This window comes from Etheostoma spectabile, chromosome 3 (genome assembly GCF_008692095.1).
Source record: "Etheostoma spectabile isolate EspeVRDwgs_2016 chromosome 3, UIUC_Espe_1.0, whole genome shotgun sequence".
Taxonomy (NCBI): Eukaryota; Metazoa; Chordata; class Actinopteri; order Perciformes; family Percidae; genus Etheostoma; species Etheostoma spectabile.
This window is the reverse complement of record NC_045735.1, coordinates 2,717,843-2,744,621: the sequence shown is the minus strand read 5'-3', so window position 1 is coordinate 2,744,621 and position 26,779 is coordinate 2,717,843. Positions and strand designations below refer to the sequence as shown.

At 40.2% G+C, this 26,779-nt stretch overlaps 1 protein-coding gene across 2 annotated transcripts in view; it reads right to left on the bottom strand.

Moving 5' to 3' along the window:
• bcas3 (BCAS3 microtubule associated cell migration factor) overlaps positions 1-26,779 on the bottom strand; it is a 312,552-nt gene that overhangs the window by 123,623 nt on the left and 162,150 nt on the right. Inside the window, exon 23 of one of the 2 annotated variants that reach the window (XM_032508217.1) lies at positions 14,406-18,430. The exons of the other annotated variant lie outside the window; for it this stretch is intronic. Within the exon in view, the coding sequence (XP_032364108.1) occupies positions 18,420-18,430 (11 nt within the window). The 3' untranslated portion in view covers positions 14,406-18,419. Of the gene's footprint in view, positions 1-14,405; positions 18,431-26,779 lie in introns of those variants that run through there. 2 annotated transcript variants of the gene reach the window in all.

Sequence of the window (26,779 nt, the reverse complement as noted above, 5' to 3'; positions counted from 1 at the left end):
GAGTGTGTCTCTGTGTCATCATGGCAAAACTTGGTTCTGGAGACACCTACTGTAGCAGGAACCACCACAGTAGGAGATTAAAGTACTTTGCCACGTGTTTATATGTTGATCTGTCTGTGGACAGAGTCTGTCACTGTGATAGTGTCACAACCACGCAAGATGCAGTCACAAAACTTTACAGGTGTGTAATTAAGATTAGAACAATGACCAATTTCCAAGATGGGTGTGATCTGAGCATGGGCAACAGAAGTAGGGGGCTAGGATGTAGGGATAGGCCACTGGCCAGATTTGCAGGTGTGATACAATTGACAGATGGTCTCAAGGGCTGCGTTCGCTACTTTTTGAGGACAGTAAATACTTCAAACATAGATAGCCGAACAATGTTGACTCAGAGAAAACTTTACGTCAGTCCTGGACACCTCATAAAATCATTCTCTACCTACATACAAAACCAAACTGATCTCAGTAAACTCAAATACAGGGCACTATGAACTTCCACAGTCTGTCCTTTGCCATGACCTGCAGGGGCCAGGGGCGGTGTTAAACCTCTGCTTTTGATGCACACAGAAGCAAGAGAATGAAAGGGACCAAAGCTTTTACAAGTGGTCTGACAGAACAAAGTGTCTCTGCTCTCAGTAAAAGCAGTGCTCAGGGTCGGAAGAGAGGACAGAGAGAAGAAAAGTGCAGGAAAAAGTGTGTGTGTGAGTGTTTGTGCGTTAAGGCCATGGAGAATATGATAGCCGGTAGGGATGTCAGGAGCCTCTGAAAAGAGAATGTCTAAGCCAGGCTCAGACTCTCATCTCCTCACACGGCCTCGCCCCTTCCCATCATCCCTCTCTTCGTTTATCCCTTACACCTTCATAGGAAGTTCAGCCTGGCCCTGGAGCAGGAACCCCCACCCCCCTCCAACACTACCAGTGCACTAGTTCACAAAAAAGGAGAGGCAGTAAGTGTGTTGTGCATTAGGGGTCACAGAGATGTCAAGGAACCTATGAGGCCCTGTTGTACTTGTTTTACAACACACTACTGCTGTACAGATGCCACTGTGCATAGTATAAAAACTAAAGGCACTTGTCCTCCACTCTATTAATATGTAACCATGTTTAAAAATTTAACTCCACACCGGAGCTACAGGACCTACCCAAGTACCACGTGGAGCAAGAAATGTGATTGATTGGCAATTTTCTAAAAGCAGGGATAAGAACTAAAGAGTTGGTCATATAAAAAGGGGAGAGTGTATGGATGAAAGGGATGTTGTATTATACTAAAGCAGTTCAATTTAGTTTGAAGAAGAAAAAAAAATTCAAGTAAGTTCGTTAGACATAATGAACGTATGAGGACTGGGACGCTCCGTTAATATGAAGCTTATGTATAGAAGCCCAGGCACTAAGCAGATATTTTAAATACAAAAATTGAAAAGTTAAAGAAGAATTTTATTTTATGGGCGCTCGGATAGCTCAGTTGGTAGAGCGAGCGCCCATCTATAGAGCTTTACTCCTCGACGCAACAGGCCGGGGTTTGACTCCGGCCTGTGGCCCTTTGCTGCATGTCGTTCCCCCTCTCACTCCCCTGACATGAGGCTTCTTGTTTCCTGTCAAAATAATGGCCAAAAATGCCCAAAAAATCTTTAAAGAAAAAGAAGTATTTTATACGTATTATAAAATGTATAACCTTTAGAATCAGTATAAGACCACGTTCAGACCTGTGTTGGCCATCAGAAGGTCCGGCAAAAGGGCAGTTCTTTCCATTAATTTTAAATGGGGGTAGTGTGTTTAGGCTGCGGCGGGAGATTTTGTATTTGTTTCTCATAAAGAGTGAAAACAAAGAAACACTCAATGAGAAGTTGCACAGAGTTACAGAAGCTAAAGGAACAGAGAGAATTGCACTGCAAATTATTTGGTTCTTACCAAGAAGTGTTAGATAATTTATCTTGTTTTAAGAGTGAATTTCTTATTTTAAGGGTTCAACATTACACTATAATCTTAAATCAAGCAAGCTTGTCAACTGAAATTATCTTGCTGAATGGACAGATAATTTCACTTGTTTTTCCCTCAGAATTTGTGTTTTTATCTTGTTTTTAGACACCCCTTTTTTGAGGTGTGTAGTTTGGGAACTCTGCTTACTTTACTGCTCGAACAATGACCTTAACTTGATCTGACTGATTGCTAAAATGATCCCATGAAATAAAGATATATTAAAAATATATTTGCAGCGAATGTGTTTTTGCATCAAGACAGTGTGTGTATGAGTGTGAGCATACTAGGGCGACACATGGGACAGTCAGTGTTTACATGGGTGTGTTCAGCCATGTGTGGTGACCTGCCCCCCCATCTAAAGCCCAGCATGGGGGAACTAAGAGTTCAAGGTCATCCTTGCTGTGCAATGGGCCTGTATCACCCTCAGTGTCCAAATATTTACTATCCAGCAAGTACAGGCTGGAGAGTACCGTGTAAAGCTGCTGTTTATCTATTCCACCCCTTAAGATCCCTGGCATTGTGCAATGCAATGGATTACAAGCATTATGAGGCATGAAAAATTAATTATTTAGAATGAAATATTCTCATTCTTAATATTTAGAATGAATGATAACTGCAAATGAAGCGTGATGTCATATCTCCATGGAGTTGAAAACTTTCAACGTTTTTTAGGCCAGGGACCCCTTAGCTGAAAGAGAGGCCGAGTAGGGACCCCCTACTGCATATACTGTATATTGTATACAGTGGAGTTGCATATTAAACTGGGCAGAATGGATGAAAATTAATGGTTATTATTTATGCATCATGTTTTAACGTACACATGGAAGGTCCAGACTCCCTAATCTTATAAGTATGACTACCATAGTGGCTACCTTACCTATTTTAGTATCTATATATCAAATAGGCCAAATTATATATGCTGTTTAAATTAAATACTTAATTTATATTTTCAGGCATATTTTAGTTTTAGAAAATAAAGAAACTTTCATCCATTCATTCTTAGTCCGCTCATCCGGGATTGGGTTGTGGGGGCAGCAGCTCCAGCAGGGGACCCAACCTTCCCTTTCTCAAAGCCACATTAACCAGCTCCAACTGGGGAATCCTGAGGCGTTCCCAGGCCAGGTTGGAGATATAATCTCCCCACCTAGTCTTGGGTCTTCCCCAAGGCCTCGTCCCAGCTGGATGTGCCTGGAACACCTCCCTAGGGAGGCGCCCAGGGAGAATCCTTACCAGATGCCTGAACCACCTCAAGAGACTCTACTCCAAACTCCTCACGGATCACTGAGCTTCTCACCCTATATCTAAGGGAGACGCCAGCCCCCCTCTTGAGGAAACCCATTTCGGCCGCCTGTACCCTGGATCTCGTTCTTTCGGTCATGACCCAGCCTTCATGACCATAGGTGAGGGTAGGAACGAATATTGACCAGTAGTTCGAAGCTTTGCCTCCTAGCTCAGCTCTCTTTTTGTCACAATGGTTCGATAAAATGAATGTACCGACTGATTCTCCAGCCAATCTCCGCTCCATTGTCCCCTCGCCCGCAAACAAGACAAGAGGTACTTGAACTCCTTCACTTGGGGTAAAGACTCATTCCGAGTATCTTTTTTTTTTTACATAATTTGGTGGCCCCCCTGCACCATAAGGTCCCCCGATGGTTCACAGAGCTTTTTTTTTTTTAAGATCTCTTTTTTTAGACTCTAAAACAATACTGAACTGAATAAAATGTATTGTTGATGAGATCTTTGGGCCGAACTTGATTGTAAAGTAACTTTTAACAATCCCAGTGGACTGTATGTAAAGAGTTAAATCTTTCACAGGGGCACTCCACTGATCTAACATATGAAGATCAATTTACTCATAACTACGTATACAAACCAACCTGTGAAAACGGTAGTATAATGTCTGCTTGCATTGAGTTTATTATTAGAAACTCTGCTCTCTGGTTTATTTATTTATTAAGATTAATAAAATAAAACATTACACTTCATCTCCTTTTTATCTTGATCCTCTGAACATATTGTCTATTGATGATATTTAAAATAAAATGTTATAAATTATGGTTGTTATACATAACAACCATACAAAAAACAAAAGTATTACTAATAATAATTCATAATGGCAGTGCACTTACTGAATGAAGTGTTAACCTGCTATATGATAAAACTAAAGCCTTTGCTCAATGACTTCATTACAAAGAGTCAGCAAGCAATATTGTATGACAACAATGAAATTAATGTTCACAATGAAAAACAATAATGAATAAAAAAGTAGCAATGCATATATATTCAAAGGACAATTTCTCTACCTCTCTTTCAACATTTCCGACCAGTAGCTAATTGTTGTTTTTATAGCACACTGCTCTTGGTGCTAACGGGAAAAGTGAACCGTTTTTTGTTGGCAGTGATAATAAAGAAATTGTTTATGATTGTAAAAACAAAAAAGAGAGGGAGAAGAGAGACTGAGAAAGAAGGTGCGTGGAATAGAGGGTAACAGCGGAAAAGGGAAAAAGACAGAGAGGAGTGAGAACCACATGCAGATAATTAACAGTTCCTGACCGTCAGTAACAGCAGGACAGTGTGTACAGTCTGTGTGTGTATGAAGTGTGTGTTAGTGTGTCTAATAAGAACATGTGCCATGACATCCTAAAGTTAAAAGGCTTTACATTAAGTTAAAGAAGTTCTCCCCCATCGGAACATCATCCTGCGGCTTTAACTCAAAAACCACACATGAAAAATAAAAAAGTAGAAATCGCACAATTGTCTGCCTTATCAGAAGGACATTTGATGTGCTCAGCAGCTGGAGTCAATTAGTTTGAAATGTTCATAAATTATGGATTTTTTAACGAGTAAGGAGTCGATTTAATTAGATGTAAATTTACTTTTTTTAGGATGCACATAATTCTTTGAAGTACATGATTTCTAAGTTAAGATGTCTGTAAGTCCGGTGATCTTTAAGTCATGCATTCAATAAAAATAATAAATGACAGCTGGTTTCAGCCTGACAAACATTAAGGATTTTTGAGTGTATGTGAACATGAGTAAGCAATTGTAAATATTATAAGTATTTTATAATATAAACTGTAAATCACTTTGGGTTATGGAAACTTGTGATAGACATACATTATTATTTTGGCATCTTGCAGACTAAAATTGTCATATGATAAATTAATTAAAGAATGAATGCATGCAATTTGCAAGACTGATCAGAGCACTTATTTCTCAGTATAAAAAAAATAAATCAAGATTAAGATACTGTATTTTACCCTGAGCCCTCTTTCCATCCAATTACATTTTTAAAATACTAATTAATACTTATTATTGTGTATTTTTTTATATATATATATATATATGCACTGGGACTTATTTTGTTATGGTCTTTATTCATGTCCAACAATTTCTTGATTTATTGTATTTATTTTCTTTGACTACAAGGAAAAAGTGTAACATTTTAATGATTAATTTATAAAACTACACTTAAGATTATTTGCCAAATGGGGGAAATGATCCTTTCATTTGGCCCCAGGGTACTATCTTATTCTTTCTGCTCTGTTCCAAGTGAATCATCAGATCCACTGAATCACCCTGGCCCCCGGAAAAAAAACCCTCTTCTGAGTGTGTGAAGGCCAAGACAAGCTGGCTCTCAAGTGAGAGACAGAGTGGACGACAGTGTTTGGAAGCTTCTGGAGTGTTTTCCTGGCTGAACCTCCAGCCAGACTCCTCTGTGTCCTTCAGAGGAAAAACAAAAACATTTGGAGTGTACCGCTCACAGCTAGTGCACATCTCTTATTTGTTATCACTTATGCTCCAGGCCCGGTTTACATTCTCCTGAGTGTGTCCACTGGCGTGTTCATCCGGAAATTTGTCCCCTACGCCCCCTCCTGATTTAGATTTGGAGAGCAATAAAGCCTGCTGAGTTGTTGCCTTGGACAAATAAACTGACCAACGTGTTGATGTAGAGATGTCCCAAAGACACAAAAAAAGTTTGGAGGAGAGAGGAGAGCGAGAATGATATGCGCTGGTCTCTCGCTCCTTCCTGTGAAGGTTTCCGGCGAGGCAGTAAACATGGCAGTGTCTGTCTCCTGTGGGAGCTGAGGGAAATGTGTTTGTGTGAGAGTGTGTTGTCGGGTGGATCTGTGTGTTTATGGATGTTTGTGTGTCTGTGTGTGGTGATGTACTGCTTGTTGGTGCATGCATACACAGTCTGGGTATGTGTGTGTGTGTGTGTGTGTGTGTGTGTGTGTGTGTGTGTGTGTGTGTTGGAGAGAGTCTACAGTTTCTCTCCTCTCTGCTAGGGAGTTGTGCTGGAGCCAAGTGCCCAGCTGCTCATAGTGTCTGTTTACAGGCTTCATAGAGCTTACAGGGGAGACACACACCCACACACACACACACACACACACACACACACACACACACACACACGCACGCACGCACGCACGCATCACTCTACAAAAATTCTCACAAAACACGCACCATATAAGGTTTGCCTTGACATCTTGTGAAGTAATTTAATTTGCTTTGTTTGTTAGCACATTTAGAACATTAGGTATTTAACAACATTACTGCATAATTATGTCACCTGAAACAATTACTGGAGTAGACTGACTTAATTACAGTGATTTACCTGCTTGACCACCGAGCACATGTTTAGTAGTTAAATGGTTCAATTTACTCAGAATAATGTGTCATTGTGACCAACTCTGATTGGCATATTGGAAGGCTGCTGTCCAAGAAAAGAACTTGTCAGTACCAGAAGTACACAAGTAAAAGGACCAATTCTACAGTGTAGAAATACTTGACAAGTGAAAGTCCTGCCTTTAAAATTCTACTGAAAAAAACAACAGAAGTATTATCAGCAGAATGTACTAAATGTACCAAAATAAAAGTATTGGTTGTGCAGTTAAATGCCCCCTGTGACTGATATACTGTATTATTATATTTGATAAGCTATTGTTAATATCGATGCATCAATGTGAAAGCAGTATTTTACTGCTGTCGCCGCTCGAGGTGGAGCTTTGCCCAACCTGTGGATCGTGCCCCTCTAAAGTGTCACGATGGGTCGAGATGATTAATGGGAGAGGGAAAACTAACTTCTGCAACACATATCTTTTCTATTTTTCTATAATCTTTGTTTTTTGTGAAATATTTGATACTTTGAATTTTTTGGAATTGACAATAACTCACAAACAAATTGGAAATATTTATTAATGTGCTCTATTGTATGAACTTCTCTCTTCTGAAATGTCAAATCTTAACCTGAAGTCATATTTTTGCCTCTGAAATGTGGTTAAATAAAGGTGTAGAGTAGTAGAAGAAAAAATGGAAATACTGAAATTAAAAATTAGGACCTAGATTTGTACAGAAAAGTACTTGAGTAAACAACTTTATTCAGCAAGTGAAAAGAATTTGTCATCTGAAAGTTGCGTTGTATTACCTGGCTTATTTAAATTGCACGTACACTAAAATGTAAAATTCAATAAAAAAAGATATCCAGAATGACATAACACTTTCTAAGGGGTCTTTCTGCATAATGACTACTTTCATCACTTATAATTATATGTATGCTATCTACAGATTAACAAAAGTATGAGCACATTTTAATTGAAGGGCTTTTACTACTGGAATTTTACATCAACGTGTTCTTAATTTCACTTAAGTGAAAGGTCTCTAACTACTTTGGTCACATTAAAACATTCATTATAGCAAACTAGGCTCTTTTTCTTAGTATATATACTATAGTATATAATACTAAACCTGCACTCATCTTTGCCTTGTGTGTGATCTACTGTTTTTCTACATGTTGAGTATAGGAAAGGACAACATCTTCATTATTATTGGCCAGCTGTCAGCTGATCACCCAGATCCTGGTGTTCAGAGCAGCAGTGAGAATGTGTGAGGCTTACGAAATGTGCAAACAAGAATAGAAGAACTGAGTGACTGAGTGTTTATTCATGATCACCAGCAATGTGATGTATATACTGTATGTGTGTGTGTGTATGTGTGTGTGTGTGTGTGTGTGTGTGTGTGTGTGTTTCCATGGCTGATGTAGTTATGAAGTGTGATAATGTTATGTATGTATGTGGTTTATTTTTTTCCTTTCAATACACCTAAATTCAGGTAACACACTATATTTGACCTAACATTCAAAATAATAATGCTGATGTTCTTTAACAGAGTTAGGGCAGATAATCAGCTCTGAGGGATATACTTTCTTCTCAAATGAGAGCTACAGCAAGAATTATAGTTTCTTCTTCCCCCCCTCTCTTTTAATAACATTTTAGACGGGACTTGGATGTGACCTCAAGGGATAATGAGCATTAATTAGAATTTTGCCTTGTTTACTGTGCTCTTCCTGCCAACACCAGACCTCATGATTCCTGTCTAGATATTAAATTAGACCATTGGGTCTAAATGATGATTTGTGTTGTTGCTAAACTGCATCTCCCTGTCTCAGTACTCTCCGTACTCTGTGAAATGACCATGAAGTTCAATCTAATCAAATGTAATTATCACAATATTTGAAAAGTTCAGACAAACAGGAATCCACTGTTAACCAATATGTATTAGAGGTTAATGTGTTGCAAAAAAGAACTGCGTTGTCTGTTGAGACGTCTGCAGCCATCTTTAGAGTGTAAGTAAGCGGAGTGCAGTGTAAAATATTTAAATATGTATTACTTGTCAACTGTAAATTCTGTGCAATTTCATTACTGTGCAAAATTTAATATGTAATACTTTTGATACACAAATAACTGCAATTTTATAACAAATAACTGCTATTTTATAACAAATAACGTGCAATATTATTTGTGGGAAAGCATAGATTTGTTTTGTCTAATTTAACACGGCTGAAGAATAAGGAACTTGCAGGGCGGCCTGGCTTTTCTCTTTAAAGGTGAGACCTTGTAGCTCTTACATATGTTAATGGGTGAGGGGTTGGTAGCAGTGCAGGCAAGCTTAGAGGGAGAACTGGGGGGCTAGAATTACACCTGCGCATGTGTGCTGTAAAGTGACACACAGCTGGGCTTTAGGGGAGGCTAGTTCCAGGTAATATAAAGTGATGTCTAAATTGTAAAACAGATCTTTTTACATGTTTTCAAAGAAACTGGGAGGAGTGGGTTTATGAGTGTGTATGTCTGTTTTCTGCCTCAACATATGTCCGGGACAAAACTATTGCTATGTTTCCATCCTTTTGTCAATCAAATTACCTTAAGTTTGCTAAAAACATTAATGCAAATAAAAGCCAGTGAAAGTGTGTTTATTATCTAACAGCTTTAAAATGAATAAATACCTGTGCGTTAGGAAGTTACATGCTGTTTTTGCTATCAAATCGGTGGTATATCCAATGGATGTGAAAGGGCGCCTTCGTTATTCTTATTTTTTACACAAACAGGTACACACACACACACAAACAATTGACATGACCCTGGTTGATGGCTGCTGGCTGAGGCCTCTCCGACAACCCACTCCTGACCTTTCAGCTCTCACCCCTCTCAGACTAACCTCCATTACCTCACTATTACATCCTACAAATAGCTTTCTCTACAATGTTAATGCATGTGTGTGTTAGGGCTTGACTTGGCTTATAGTGTTAGTATAATGCCAAAATTATATTTATTTATAATGACAACCAAGCTTCTATTCCTTCTAGCAGTGAATCAGAGGATTAAATATATTTTATGTTTTAAAGCATGCACGCATACACATAAACACACACACAAACGTCCTCCACAGGAAGGTTTTGCGTGTGTTGGTTAAACTTGTGCGTTGGTATGAGACGCTGAGGGCGTGATAAAGCGGCGGTACTCGGGAATGACAATGGGATGCACAACCTGCACGCTGTTACTGGCTGGGGGTTTGCTGATGCCCATAAATGTCCCGCAAAAAAGAGAAAATACCGGCAGGGTCTCTGTAGATACAGACACACACACTACTAGTGGGTCATAAGTGATGATTAAGTGGGATTATTTTTGTAATAGTCTATATATTGTTTTTAGTCAAATCCTGCATAGTATACATTTAAACTGTAAAATAATCATCAAATCAAATCATGTTCCAAAAACTTTGTGTGTCTACATTTAGGATGTGTGCACACAAGGTTTATTTGTCTAATGGCCCCTCACTACGTGAACGTGTGTGAATAGGAAGTTGTCTGGTGTGTATGTTGGTGTGGCATGCCTACAGCACCCCAGGGCACTGATCTGCCCCGGACCCCAAAGGTCCTGAGTTCTGACCTTTAGGGAGCAGTCAGCAGCGAGCCCACAGGGTTGCAGGTAGGCTTGGATTACTGCACTCTGTCTACAAACACACATACACAGGCACAATGGTATGACGAGTGATATGTCAGAAAGCAGCAGCATGTGCACACACACATGGATGGCTTGAGGGGAAATTAAGCTGTCGCCTCTCAATGACCTCTAACAAAAGGACCATTGAAAATAACAAGACAGGCTCTCACAGTTGCAGTTCAAGAAAGAGCTTCCCTTTGTTACTCAAGGCACCACGCCATTCAAACAGCAGATCCTCTCAGCGGTGCCAAACTGGTTTTACAAGGGTTCACTGCACTTTAAAGAGACGACTACTGGATATTGGTATTGGAAAACTGACATCCCACTTTGGCTAACCTACAATTGGTTTTGACACTGCATATCACAACAATAAAGTTTGTCATGAAATATGCTTTCAAATAAAAATGGTTTTCTTTAAAACGGCTGCGCAGATGATTTTTACATCAGTAAAACCACTTAGTGGTTATTCTTAGCTTATATATGGCCTTATAAAAGTTTGAAACTTGCCGGAGTCTATGCTTATGCGTTTACATAGGAAGTGTCCTCAGACATGTAAGGGGCTAATCATTTTCAAGTCCAATTGAGGACATTTACTGAGGGGATTACTAGATTTAAACTCCTGAGTCGGTCTTCCTTTACGTTGGATGATGGACCTTCTTTCTTGGCACTGTTATACAAAAGATCTGCAGTAAGGTATCCATCCGGTTCCCAATACAGTTTTCCACTTAAAGGCCACTTTTGAGTTGACTCTTAAAGATGCAATTTCAACTTTTAAAGCACTAAAAGGTAAGCAGCAGTAAACCAATACTCTCAACAGGCTTTTCTTGGCTCCAGTGTGAGCAGCGTCTGCCCCTTAATGTCCAACCAATGGTATAGATGGAGAGGGTCATCAATTCTTATTTAAGGCCGATTTATTTCATATGACACCCTTTTAGTACAATAAATTGACTGGTTGTAGCCATTTTGCAACGGATGTCGAGTTGGTGTGTTATTTCCCAGTGGCTCAATTTAAGATAATGGTATACTGTTAAAAGCTGAAAGAAACATAACCTTTTTGCCTCAGTAGTATCCAAACATCCAGATAGACATGATACATGAGCTGAAAACATTGACGATATCAGAATTTTCAAAAGTGGTGGACAGAAAATAAACAGCAGGGACAGGACAGGGGGTGAAGGAGCTCACGCAAATATCAATAAACACTCCTCTTCCGTCTCGGAAGCTTCCTGCTTTATTTGATTAGGCTGAAGACGGAGGGAGGGTTGGGGGGTGAAAAACAGAGCAGTCATGCTCTTTTGCTTTTCTTCCTCCTTTCCCTTCCTCCGCAATCTTCAGCCTCCTCTTAATGGGAATGGGAAGTTTGGGAAGTGGGGGGGGAGAGGGGCGCAACTAGCCTCAGCCTAACCTCCCCCATCTGGACTGGGGAGGGGGTGACTTGCCAGCCTCCAGGCTACTCCCAACCCTTCCCAGCTGTTGGCTGTTCAGAGACAGAGGCTTTTTCCTCCTAAGTGTGTGTGTTTTTGGTGGGCTTGAGAAAGCATTTTTTTTTCATAAACAATTGCCATATCCTCCACCAGCTGCTGACCCCACGGCTCCTGTCCCTGAGCAGAGCTCTGGAAGCAGGCGGAGGGGAATGGTTTTCATTTAGGAGACTCTGCTTTGCAGGGGAGACTTGCTAAAGGGTGCTTGGCCCCACTGCTGTTAGCACGCTAGCTATAATGCAGAAGCTAGATAGGTCATTGGCTGGGAGCAAGAGATGTTAGCTTAACGCAGCCACAGTGACAGCACGGCTGCTTTCAGCACCTTGTGTGTTATGGGATGGAGCTGGAGGCACACAGGCTCAAGTAGCTTCAATTTTCTACTGTCAGAAAATCATACGCTGTAGCATCAATTGACTTGTTGACCCAAAGCTAAAAAAACAGTTTTATTTACATACTGAAAAAGAAAAGTCAGAGCAGATGTAAATGTAGCATAATCAAATCTGTGCTATTATCACAAAAAAAACAAGGTTGTATCTTTACATATCGGTACAGGTATCCGAGGAGTGGGGTTTGGGGGGCAGGTACAACAAAACTATTGGCAAAAAGAGGCTAAAAAGCTTTGTATAGCTGCAGAATTAGTTATTAACTATCTTTGGATTCTTCCCAATGAACAACACTCACTCACTTCATCCACTGTAAATACAAAAACACAACATTGCTTAGTGCAGCTTTAAATAAAGGCTAAATCCGTGAAAAGAAATCCTCTCTCTCGAGTAGCAGCAAACAAAGAATCAACAACAAAAAATCCTGCGAAAAGTGTACAGCGCCATAAGGAAGACATCAGAAGACAAAATCCACCGTCTCCATCAAACAATAGCAAAAACACACCAATCACACTTACTTTCCTGTCCTCAAACAGTGGTCCCACTGCACGTTAATGAAAAATAGATTGGATGCTTGTTAGTGAAGGTGGGTACAGGTGCCAATGCAGTATGTATATCATCCAATGGCATGTTTGCGCTAATGCACTATGTATGAGGTGGCCGGGCCTCATGCAACATTCAGCAGGCCAGGGAGGCCGTAGGTGAGACCAGCACAGCCTGCAGCCAAGGATGCCTGCACCTCCGAGTGTGTGTGGGCGAGCTCAAACTGAGCTTTGTCACAGCTGGCTGGTGGATCCACACATTTAGAAACACAACTGGGAGGACACTCACGCAACTGCCTTTGTTAAAGTCAGAGTCATACGCATTGTTACACACAGAAACACTTGCCTCGGCACATTGGGACTGCATTACACACAAGCTATTTTTCTACTTGGATCATAAAAAAACATGCAAACAAACACACACACACACACACACACACACACACACACACTCTGTATAGGCAGATACTTTGTGCTAAGGAATACCATTTGAACTTTCTCGCACACACACCCACACACACCCACACACACCCACACACACACACACACAGCTCAGTCTTTGTATTGGTCTGCCTAAGAATCGCATGGTAATACTTCATTATGGCAGCACTGTAATTTGGGGGGAATGAGCACTTCAAACGAACAGCAACCCACACACAAACACACACAGACAGGGTTACTGTAAATGTGCAACCTAGAGTTCTACTGGGACCAGTATCAGTTGTTTTTTTTCTGGATTCCCAGAACAGTCCAAAATATACCAGGACAGTAATCAGAGGCGCACTGCAAGGTTATAATTGTTGGAGCTGATTACAAAGTGGAGAGTAATGGTTCAAATTGGGAGAGGAGTGCAACGCCAACTTGTACACAGTGGAATATGAACTCAGGGACACAGGGTGATTGCAGGGTTCAGGTTTTAAGGGCTTCCGAATACTACGATTTTAACTTAAGATAAAAATAAAATAAATAAAGAAGAGAATCAATTTCTTACACTAAAGTTGCTCTATTACATTTCACACTTGGTGGCCCCTACTGTCGGCCAGAGCTATGGAGTTGAGTTTTTCAAAGTTGTATGGTCTCCGTTACCCTTAAATCATCAAAGTGGAAGTGGTCTTCTCACACACCACGACAAACCGACTGTAGATACACCTTTCAAAATGATCATCCACATTGAAAAGCAGGCCACCCGGATCAACAGAGCTACACTTGCAGGAGATTCAGAGCAGAGGAGTTGGCGGAAAAATAATATTATGTGAATATTTTATGAAAATATACAATATGAAATAAATGGATACTTACTTTATGGATTGAATTACGTTCCATTGTGTGTGTGTGTGTGTGTGTGTGTGTGTGTGTGTGTGTGTGTGTGTGTGTGTGTGTGTGTGTGTGTGTGTGTGTGTGTGTGTGTGTGTGTGTGTGTGTGTGTGTGTGTGTGACCCACAACCAGTTATTTATTTAGTTTAAAAAAGACCACATTCAAACACTCCTTCATCCATACTGTATGTATAAATAATACAAAACACACATACACAAACACCATTCTTGAATCCCATCGTGTGGACGCTGTCACACAAACACACTGCCCTAGGGCCAGGGGCCTACATGATGTGAGGTTGTCCCATGTCCTCACACACAACACACAATTTTAGTGTGATGCTTATATGAGCTGGTATGGTACCCATGGTGTAGTGTGAGTGGCTGTATACGTGTGAGTCCAAGCACATACTTAAAAACTCCCAGCTTTAGGTAAAACTTATACATTTTAATGTAGAATTGACATGAGAACTTTCACTGAAAACAATACAAATGGCTTACAGCATATTTATAAGTGGGTTTAAAATACAACTAGTTATTACAGACAGGATAAAGCTAACGGTTGTTAAAAAACAACCAAACTAGACCTGAAATCACAGTACTGAGGGTTCTAAACTACAATAATTGTATTTGACACATATGTACAATAACAACAAAAGATAAAGATTACTGAAGGTTATTGAAAATTGCCCAATTGTAATGAAAACACAGACTATTACGTCTCCTATGGACTCCTGGACTCCATACTAAAGGGTTAGCTTAATTACAGTGTGCTAAGTGATAGCAGATTCCATGCTAACACTTGCTTAACGGAAATTGTGTGTAAAGAGTAAACCTAAACGACTTCAATTTTTTTTAATTATTGTTGGTTAGCTTCTTTGCTAGTTAGGGTGTGTCAGGTACTACTTCTGTTAAATCATTGCTATTGCTAGTCATAGTTCCATTATCTATATGGTGACTATAATCACCACTGTTCATCAAGTTTTCCTCACCACCCGAGGTTTCTCCCTAAAAGGAAGTTTTTCCTCGCCACTGTTGCACTAAATGCTTGCTCATGGGGGAATTACTGGAATTGTTGTTTTTTTGTAAATTATAGTGTGGTCTAGACCTACTCCATCTGTAAAGTGTCTTGAGATAAGTCTTTTTTTATGATTTGATACTAAGAATAAAATAAAATAGTTAATAATAACAACTGACTGAACGGAACAGAAAAACCTGACCTTTGTATTTTGTTAAATTTGAAAAGAACATGGCTGCCTGGGGAGCTCACCTGATACATGCCCATATATAGAGGTTTACCTCTTGACGCAATGGCCGCAGGTTTGACTCCGTCCTGTGGCAATTTCCTTCATGTCATTCCCCCCATCTCTCCCCTTTTATGTCTTCAGCAGTCCTAAATAAATAAAGGCCTAAAATGACCCAAAGAATAATCTTTAATAAAAAAAAACGTAAAAGAAAATAACCTAACACAGGAATAATGTGTGAGTTACCTTTATATAATGACAATCTGACGTGAATGTCTGAACCAAGGATGATGAAATATAGAAAAACAGTCAGATAAGCAGAAACTCGTATGTACTTATAAACAGGATCTAAAACGTGTATACATACAGTACTTGTGCATTTCTCTAAAGTGGTACTGTATGCATATTAATATGGGCAGTTTGAAGAGACACACACACACCATGTTGCCTGCTCTCATGTTGCCTCAGTATACACATGTGCCCTTCCTCCTTTATAATCTAACCCTCCTTTCCACCTCATCCTGAGCTGGATGTACAATACATGCTTTATTCTCTGCCTAAAGGGCAAATGCTGCTGAGTGTGTGTTGAGTATGTGTTTGTGCGAGTTGCTCCTTAGAAAAACTGTACCATGATACAAGAGACAGCTGAGCCCAGCGCACTTTGCTTCAGTCTCTCTTGTCAACTGAAAACTGCAAGGACTGTGCCAACGCTTCTTATGAGGAAGCAATTTTGGCTCTGGGAAACTAATGACTTCATCTTATTATATTTTACTGGCTGAATAATTGGTATTGCACATTCTTTTAATAAACACAAAAACATATGTTGCCATGCATATTTCAGCTGTATTTCTTCTTCAAAATGTTCTATTGTTCTTCATTGCTACTTTTTTTTTTAGACACTTGTGGGTGTTAATTTTAAGCACATATCGCCTTCCTCAGGGCTTACACAAATTATGAAATAATAAACAGACCCCTTGGCCACTACATTAAGTTCCCCTGCTTGTAAACGCCTACAGAAACCTCCATCAAACAGTAAATTAGGAGACTGCCACACGGTTACAATTTACAGTTACTGTATGACGAGTTTCCCATTGCTAGACCAAGTACACCACTTACCTATTCTGGGATAGGGGAATAAACACTCTGGCTGGTTTGTATTTCCATAAGCCAATCACAATTGCTAAGCCCCGGATGCAAGAGCGATACCTTTGCAAAATAGATAGCGAAGATGGAGGAAGGGGAGGGACATCCGGCCTGTGAGATATGAGTCAGATGTCAGGCTTTATCTCAGCAATGTAACTCTGTTGAGCCAGAATACTGTTTGACTTAGTCTCGCATTGTCAGACCCGCCTCCACAGCGCAGCGGAGGAGGGTCTGGCTAGTCCATAAATCATTGTGGGATGGGAGAAAAACATGCTCTGGTTTATTGACATTTCTTTAAACCAATCACAATCGTCTTGGCCAGTGCTAAGCGCTGAGCCACGGTGCCTCTGCAAAATAGCCTCGGGAAGGAACTTGTTTTAGTAGAACGTGTACATTCAAAGGTTGTTTTAGTCATGCAACAGAAACCTCAGATTGGACAGATAGTCTAGCTAGCTGTGAAGAGCAGTTAACCATAGTCCTCATAAATCCACCGGAGTGACATACAGCAACATTTTCAATACAAGAGTAATCCCAGAAGTGGAACGTCGTGGATATAGACAACTGTTTGACTTAACATTCGTATGGGCAAGGTGCTGATCTAAATTACATTTTAGTGTGGTTTGACTGTTGTTGCCAGAGGTTGGTTCCAGTATCTCAGAAACATTCAGTTCCCAGTATTTTTTATTTATTTGAATTGTCCTGACTTTGACCCATTTTGATGACAGCATGAGTATAATAAGGATGAAAACAATTACTCTCAATCAAATTACAGATATCATTTCAAATTTACAATATGTCAGTTGTCACACAACACTGGTACTGTGTGATCACCTATTTTGTTGTACAAATCGAGAGCAGTAACGGAGACTCAGTTGGGCAACAACATAAACATCATGGCCATCTTTCCCCCTAAAGCAGTGTGTGTGTGTGTGTGTGGTGGTAATTTACATTGAGGTGAAGAACACTGTAAAATAAGACAAGCAAGATAATGACCCCGATATTCCATTGGGCATGTCTGTGCTGCGTTCCGGCTGCGCCGCGATGTTGTTCCGTCCTCCACTACACGTGATACCACGTCGGTAGCGTCTCAGAAGCACAACGTCCTGCCTACGCAACTCAAAGATTTTATTGTCTCTACAAGTACTTTACAGAACAATCACGTTAATTAAGCTAGTATCTACCTTTCATCTCCATGCCTTCTCTTTTCTGCCATTGTCCTGATGAAAAAAGATCTGTAATGTCTATTATGTTTTTCCACCGCCAAGATGAATCTCTCGTCGTCCGTGGTGTTGTAGAAGAGATATATTCAATATTGGGGAGTGTCTTCTGGTAAAATTGACTAGATGCTCTCGCTGTTTCACTTCCTGCCCGGCTGTCCGAACAGGCGCGGCTTGCATGAAAATATTGTGTATCTATCTTCACGCACGCTTCTTGGCCGCGTTATGGCACGGCTGGTGGAATATGAAGCATTGACTTGAATGGCAGCAATTGCTCACGGGGGGTCGTAACGTGCCTGAACGCAGCAGAAAACAGGAATGAGCCTGCAGTGGGAATGTGATCACCAAATCTGGATCATTGGTTAACCATTTAACAATCCTGACTTCTGTCAGAGTTAATGACATTCTGCTTTCTTGACGAGGGCATTTTAAGGACAGCAATTGACATAGAAAGATACATTGACATGAAATTTCCATTTGGATAAGGAACTATTTCTATTTTTATTACTATTTCATATTAATATCAAATGGACTTGGACTCAAAATGGCCACTTTCTAAGAGGCCATAACTGGACAAACACGAGACAGACAAACAAAGAGACAAGTAGAAAGCTGGCCATCTTCCTCTTTTCCTCCTTCTCCTCTCGCCTGTCCTCTTCTCTCTCACACACCAATGATAAAAACAATGATTGGGTAGTGAGGGAGAAAGGGAAGGATGAATGGATGGATGGATGGATGATGGATTGATATATGAAGGGGCAATGAAAACGATAGGCATGCTTGTGAGGAAAAAAATTAAATCAATTGAAATGGTAATTTGGAGAGCGAGGAGCTTCCTTTTCAGGAATAACCTGCAGGAGACAAACAGGAAATAAAGTTGGGTTTTAAATCTGTGTTGTTGATGTATATCTGTGTATGTTCTTTTGTAAGCTTGCTTGTTTTTTCCTCAGCATGCATATCCATGGATGGAGAAGGCTGAAGAGTGAGGGAGAAATGCAGCTTATTAAAGCATTATTTGGCTGTGGATTTAGCCACAGCAAGCCCCTGAAGGTGCTGATGGCTGGTGCTTTGAGAAAGTAATTCTCTGGTCATCTCCAGCAGCAGGCAGCTGTATCAGGTACCCAATTTTGCAGGCGATGATGGTACTAAACAGAGCAGTCACTAAAATAAGTTTATTTTTTAAACATTGTGAATCATCAGCATGAAACGCTCTTGATATGAAGCTGTGTAGAGGATGGAACAACACCGGTCGAAATCTAGAAGTTACTCCTGGCAGATGGTGGAGATAAAAATGAAGCAACAAGCCTTTCAGTAATGGAACTTTAGTTATTTAATGCGTTAAGAGTACTAGTTACTGGCTTAAGTAACAGAGTTTGTGAGTCCCGACACTGCTCACCTCAGAACTGTTGTATGTGTGAAAGGAGTAAACATGGAATTGTTAGTGATAGGTGAAGTGTTAAAGCCAAAAACCACTGCCAACCAAGCATCACCATGTTCCATGTGTGAAAAGGGCTTCAGAAAGCTATCAAGCTGTCATGTGAAACTCCGTTTTGCTAAGCAACAAAACAGCCTCCTCTCGGATCATAACCTTTGGCTTGGAGTACTTGTAACTAAACCAAGGTGGACATTATGCAGCAAGGTGATCATGAATGAGTTCTGGCAGAGTTGCAGGCGGCTGGAAGGCAACAGTGCTGACTGGGAAAACACAACCCCCTCATTTAGTCTGATGGAACTGTAAAGCAGCTAACACACGCAGGACCAATTGTGGCTGCGTGTGTGTCAGTACGTGTGCTTCATTAGTGTGCATCTTGGCGCTGTGTGTTTTTGTGTGTGTGAGTGTAATGGGTACCGTGTGCTTGCTGAGGTCTTGTTTGCCCATCTTAAGTCAATTAAAAGGAAATAAGGCGGCTCTGACCGGCCCGTGAACCAGCTCCCTCAGCTGAGAACATGTCTGCATAAACACGCACGCACACACGCACACACGCACGCACACACACACGCACACACACACACACACAAGCTAGCTAACATAGGGAGACTGATAATGCTGCACAACCAGCAATTGACCCTGCGCCCTGCTGTGTGAGAAACAATGGCTCTGAAGCTATGTGTGTGTGTGTGTGTGTGTGTGTGTGTGTGTGTGTGTGTTTAGTATGGCATGTCTGACAAGGCTTCAGAGTGAAACTGTTAAAGACAACATCAGACACACGCATCCACACAGATACACTGCACCTTGCTGGTAAAAAGTCAGACGACACCATTATAAAGCTGAGGCTCCATGCCTCCAAGCTTTTACTGGCATCAAAACATTATTTAAACAGAATTTCCTACTATTACAACTATCTCTATTTCACCTGAAGTTTATTAATCCTCTCTGGAGGAACTGACCCACTAGTTGACTGATTAACACAACTAAGTGCTACTCATTTGAAAACCTTTTAAGATTGTTAAGTTACATGTAAAATGTACTACATTATGTAGCTGGGTTGCTACAATTCTGTATTGGATGGGCTTCCAGGTTAATAAAATACCCAAATTTGCTAAGTACAGGTGGCTGAATAGCTCAGTTGGTTGGGGGGGGGGCGCCCACATATAGAGGTTTGCACCTCACCGCAGCGGGCCTGGGTTCGACTCCAACATTCGGCCTTTAGCTGCATGTCATTCCGCCCTCTCTCCCTTTTCATGTCTTCAGCTGTCCTGTCAAATAAGGGCCTAAAAATGCCCAAAAAATATCTTAACCCTTGTGTTGTCTTTCCGTCAAAATTGAAAATCAACAATTTTGTCTACGCTGTTTATCAATGTTTTTAATTTTTTCTTATGTTTTTGTCCCTTTTTTCAACACTTTTGATCACTTTTTTTGAAGTTTTCAAAACAGTTATTTTTGGAATTTATGGTCAATAAACCTCATTTATAAGAAATGATACCTAATATTTCAGTTAGAAAAGCAGAAATTAGAAATTAGAGGTTTACTCCTCGACGCAGCAGGCCGCGGGTTTGACTACGACCTGCAGCCCTTTGCTGCATGTCAATCCCCCGTCTCTCCCCTTTCATTTTTTTAGCTGTCCTGTCAATAAAGGCCTATAAATGTCCAAAAAGTAATCTTTAAAAAAAAAAAAAAAAAAAAAAAAAAAAAAAAAAAAAAAAAAAAAAAAAAAAAAAAAAAAAAAAAAAAAAAAAAAAAAAATGCAAACAGTCATGTAATGTTAGCTGGTGTCTTTGGATGGCACTGACTGTCCCTTTCGTTGCGTTGCTAAACACAAGCTAGTGTAATTTACTGTATTTACCCACTTTTATTTATCCAGTGTAGGTTGGCTGAGCTCACATGCTCATTTACAGCTACACCCTGCTTCACTCTCTGTTGCTCCTTTCCGAATCTGTTATGATATATTAGAGCAGTTCTCTGTGTCTTTATAACAAATGTTATGGAAGTTATAATGTGCCTGGTAACTCAGGACTCTTGTTCTTCTTTTAAACACTGTCACTTTAGTATGTAAAGCTTTATCAATGCTGAACTATAATACATAATGTCAACCACGTATAACACTTAATAACCCTTGTTATAAGTTGTAATACAATGGTTATAAACATTTATTAAGCCTTTTATGAAGCCTTAGAAATGCATTATAATGACTTATGGATATAATGCATGTAATGCATTAATTAATATGCATATAATGCATTACAGACATGCCCTTCAAAGAAAGTGTTACCATAATGGGAAAGTCCCCTTGTCAAAATGGGATAAAAACATTTAATATGTTGTACAAATTCCTATGGGTGCAAAAAATAATAATTGGAATGTCTCCCATGTTTTCCTCAGGCAGTGAAAAAAAAACTTTTCCTAGTCTACCCTAAGGGTTTATCAGCCATGAGCCACCCGCTGTCCTCAATCAGTAGAAACTTGTTGCTAGACACACCGTGACACAGGATACCTGTAAATCTGACCAGGACTTCTTTGTCAGGCTATTGTCCAATTTAACCTTCCTGCCATCCTAATTAAAGGGAAGGTCAAGTCAACATGTTCAGAGATCACATTCTCCGTGCTCCCACTGAGAGCAGCATGATAAGTACCAAGCCCTAATGCATCGGCTCTATCCCATGACAATCCCAGAGCTGTTCTTGTAGAGGTGAGGGACCACTTTATCCTCTTTCCCCAAACCCAGCTCGTAATAAACAGGCTACATTTAATCCACTACACAGAGGAGCAAGGGTTAGGACTTTATCGCTTTCCATGCCAATGTTCTCCCTTTTACTCCCTCTCACATTATATCCCTCTGTAAGCGTCATTATAATACTGCTATTTCAAAATCACTGGATTAAAATCTGCATTAGGTTAGAGGAAATGAATCACTACCGCTGCTGAGGCAGAAAACACAATACCATTTATGTATGAAACAGATGCAAAATCAAATAATAGGGGCTGAAAAACTGCTAGGGATATCTAGAGTTTAACACATCTGTCAGTGGGTAAGTTGGTCACTCAAATGTGAAAATAATCCTCAGTGGAAATATTCTACTGGGAAGTATTATCATCATTCAAAGTTCAGCTTGCAATGAACAAGCGGTGTCCAGATGAGCTATTCTTTTCAGCTTTCCAAAATAAGCATTTGCATATTGCAAAACCGGCCCCTACACTGCTGTCCATGGGCTGAAGAGTTTTCCACAGCATGTTTAAATGTCTAACTGGCTTTTATTTGCTTTATAAATCTTTTCCTTTTACAACTGGATCTATGTGATACACTGTGTCCTGATCAGTGGAAGAAATGATTAACTCTTTAAAATAAAAAATAAAAAGAAACATGACAATTTAACCCTCATGTTGTCCTTGGGTCAAAGTGACCCGTTTTCCTATATCAATGTTCTTTTTAATTACCCAAAATAACATGATTGATTCCACACAATGCTCTTTGGCATGCACAAATCTCTACTTTCATTAATTTTGGGGTGTCTTATTCCATTTTATAGCATTTGAAAAAACAATTGAAGTGGTTTTGAAATAGTACTGAGTAAAAGTTGATATATTTCAGTCTGTGATTATCCATCGACATACTTTCCTTTAATTTTAGTCTAAAAAAATCCTAATTTCTGCTTTTCTAACTCAAACATTAGGCATAATTTCCTATAAATGAGGTTTACTGACCATAAATTCCAACAATAACTGTAAAAGTTAATAAGGTAGTGTCCTGTAGTGTTGAACATTGAAATAGCATCAAACGTGTAAAAAGGTACAAAAACGTAAGAAAAAGTTTTAAAAAATAAACCACAAAAAGCATCAACAAAAGTGTTGATTTTCAATTTTGACGGGAAGACACACAAGGGTTAAGACTTTGTGATTTTTGTGATATTCACTCTCTTTATTTTTTCTACTATTTTCAGACATAGAGAGGGTAGAAAAAAAAACAAGTCACAGCACACTTAGCATGCTCAAGGACTCCCTGCACTTTCTGCACATTTTCAAAAACAGATTTTAGGGAAGCCAAAAAGATAGGCTTGTTTTTTAACTGTATTGATATTTTGATTCTGCTTATTGATCCAAGTTCCTAAACTATATGGTTAGGGTCCGGGCAACATTTCTTTTGTTCCGGCTAGAAAAAGATCATGGCTTGGCTTAAAATGAGTCACAGACATCAGACAGAACGCTGCCCAGCTAGGTTAGCAAGACAGACAAACGAGAGAGAGATGCACAGCAAGCTATTACATAAACTCAACCTTACTGTTATTTGCTGACGTGAAAACTTGGAGAGTAGAGAACACACTATCATCTGATAGCAGTTCCTGCAATTCACTCTCAGGTGATTTTCAGGTGACACAGCGAGGCGGAGGCAGGTCCCTGGCGTAATTCGCAGGGCCCTACGCAATTTGCGTAGTGATCATATAGAGCCGTCCGGCTCTGCCACTCGATGAGTTGCATATGCAATGTTGGCACATCAGTATCCAAACAGCCATGTGCACAAGCTCCTGTCCGTTCAGTTTGCTATCCTGCATTCCTACATGCCACAGCACCCCAGGACATGGCCATATGCCATCAGCTTGGCCCGTTGATCAACACCGCTCCAGCCTTGCCTGACAGCTCACAGCTCACAGCTCACAGCTCACACACTCACACACACACACACACGCACAGTAGTTCCGACAGATGGGTGAAAAGGTGGGCCACATCATGTGTGAATTGAACAGAGGGCAGGGGGGTGTTAGCAATTATGGTGAAACAGACTGCAAAGACAGACAGACACGTGTGTGTGTGTGTGTGTGTGTGTGTGTGTGTGTGTGTGTGTGTATGTGTATGTGTGTGTGTGTGTGTGTGTATACACAACAAAAAAGGTGCACATGGGCATGTACAGAAATACAAGAAAAGCATCAACCAAAACAACCCTGCACTCTAGATGGAAGCCAATACTGAAGACGGACTTATAGCCTTTATCTAGCTAAGAAACACACAACACATGTGTAATGCACGTATAAGATACCAACGCTTCCTTTGACAGGCTGCTAACACCCCTTCTGCTGTATTTTGCCAAAGTGGCAAAAAGGTGGAAATACACTTGTATCTGTGTTAGAGCTGATTAATCTCTCTCACCCCAACCTTTATTTCAAATCAAGGTTATATCCAGGGCAGGACCATAGATCTTGAAGGTGAGTTACTTTGTCCAGTGATTGGGCAAGCACTAAGAAGCTATATTCCACATTGGTTCAACAGGAACATGTGCTGGCTGTGCTACTTGTAAAGACCCAACACAAAGACAAAATCTTCTCCAAACCATCTGGAGGGCACAAACAATGTATTTTGTGTATACAGATATGCCACATAGTTACAAAGTATGATCAAAATGTAACTGCCCTGTACACAGTAACAGCTTTTGTAGATGGAGATCACAAAATGTACCCCTTCTCCTTTGCAAAAAGGATTTAAACATGACTGTGTATGAACAATTTAATTTGGGTTATATATTATATTTAAATATTTACACAAAAGGAAATAAAAAAAATATCATATAGGGCAATAACACCCGTTGAATTACAGAGGTAAATTAATCATTTCAAATTGTTGGTGTTGGTGGTTCAAACAGTTAGTCGGTGCATGAGGTGTAATTTTATCTGCAGTTGTTCACATTGTCAAATGTAAAGATGTCAGTTCATGGGTTTATGTTTACATTTCTGTGTTATTGCCACATTGAATGAAGACATTTAATGCAATTCAGCTTGCGTTCAAAGTCAAATTTACCCATTTTGAAGAATGTTGGCTGCAGCGGTCAACGTAAGGAGCGCTGAACTAACTAAAGAAATAAATAGCCTACATACGTAACATAATCCATATTATATATCTGACTGTTAACTAAATTGCCATTGGGAGAAAACACTGGGATTATTATTGAGTACTGTGATTCACGTATGCATGTAATTTTTCATTTATATATTCATTGACCTTATTTATTTGATTAAGGCCACTAAATCTATTAGTTTTTATGAAAGTTAATGTTGCAACTAGTGATGAGTCTGACTGATAGAGTTGAGATATCTTTAACTTTGACTTTACTCCTGGCTTTGTTGTCATTCAAATAATGCCAATAAGCTATCCAATATAAAAAATCCTTGAAGTGTTTACCGGTATTTATCGTCAAAATGGGTCATTAGAGGAGAAATACTGGAATTAATTTACTGACTTAGAATGTAAGTCAATAGGAACAGAAGAAGCCGTTGCTGAATGTGTGTAGTAATGGAGTGTGGGAGAGGGCTGAGAGTGAAAGTGGTGTTGAGAGCGATGAGAATAATCCGCAGCCATGTAACAGAGATAAAGACACAGAGGTTTTAGCTTCACACAGGAGATTGACCTCATTACTGGCAACAAGCTCACAAACCAACACACGCACACACACCCGCACACACACGCAGCAGAAAAGTAGGAAAATATAAATGTGCTTGACCAGTATTCTTACTGTCAATGACTCACTCTTTCACTCTGTATGTGTGTGTGCGTGCGATTGCGCGTGCAGTGAACCGAGAACACTGCAACCTTGATCAGAAGCGGAGAAAAGGAGCGCTGCCCCCTCCGCTCTCACATTCATCAAGAGTATGTGTTTGATCTCTCAGCCACATCACACATGCGCCCTCCAATCAACCGCTGCTGCCTCTAAGGCCCCCTTTGGCCTGCCTGGCCTGACGCATACACACACCACACACACCCACACACACACAACATACACATCACTGAAACAAAACACACACACCCACACCCCCACACACACACACACACACACACACACACACACACACACAGAGGAGGGAACGTCCCACACAAAACCCATTATGACTTTTGATTAAATTTGAGTATAGCTCATGTATAAAGGCCATGGCCACTGCAGCTTCATTCAAGTTTGTGTGATTGTGTGTACATGTGTGCACGAGAAGAGAAAAAAAAAATCAAAAATGAATGACTGTAAAGCTTTCTAACCTTTGTAATATAGACCCTAACTGCTGCCAAGGGAGGCTAAAACCTAAAAGGGCTACATAACACTTCATAACTCTGACTTAAATGAAACAACTACAACTCTATAGCCATTAGTGTGAGACAAACACGCACACGCATGCCCGCCCACACGCACACACGCGCACACACACAAACACGCACGCACACACGCACGCACGCACACGCTGAAACAAACACACATACACACTGTGCTGTCTTTAGAAGTTGGCAAGGCAACCAAGGTCATTAGGTTTATTTCCTTTGGCAGAGAAGTGTTTTTAGGAGTCATAATCTGCCTGGTAACATTCAGGTTTGTCAAAAAAAACAAATATGATTTGATGAGAGGGTCCCTTACACTAATGAACCACTCCACTTGAACAGACAAAGTGAGGGAGACAAAAAAAGAGAGACATAAGGAGCAACTTAAAACCCAACACTGTCATTATCGGGAAACAGCGACAGCCTTGCAAAGAGCAAAGCCATTCTGACTTGTCATAGCAGGAGAAGCACATGTGTAACTAATATCAGTAATAATAAATCAATTCCATTTGGATATGTATGCCAGTGAGACTGCATGCACAAGAGGGTCCTGTAACTGGTAATGAAATTAATTACACCTTGGGAGAAAAAATGTCTAATTCCTGAGTTTAGCTGTGTAGATTTCATGATATAAATGTATGGTATAATCACTAGGATTATCCAGAGTGACTGATCTCTTAATACGGGGGGGGGGGGG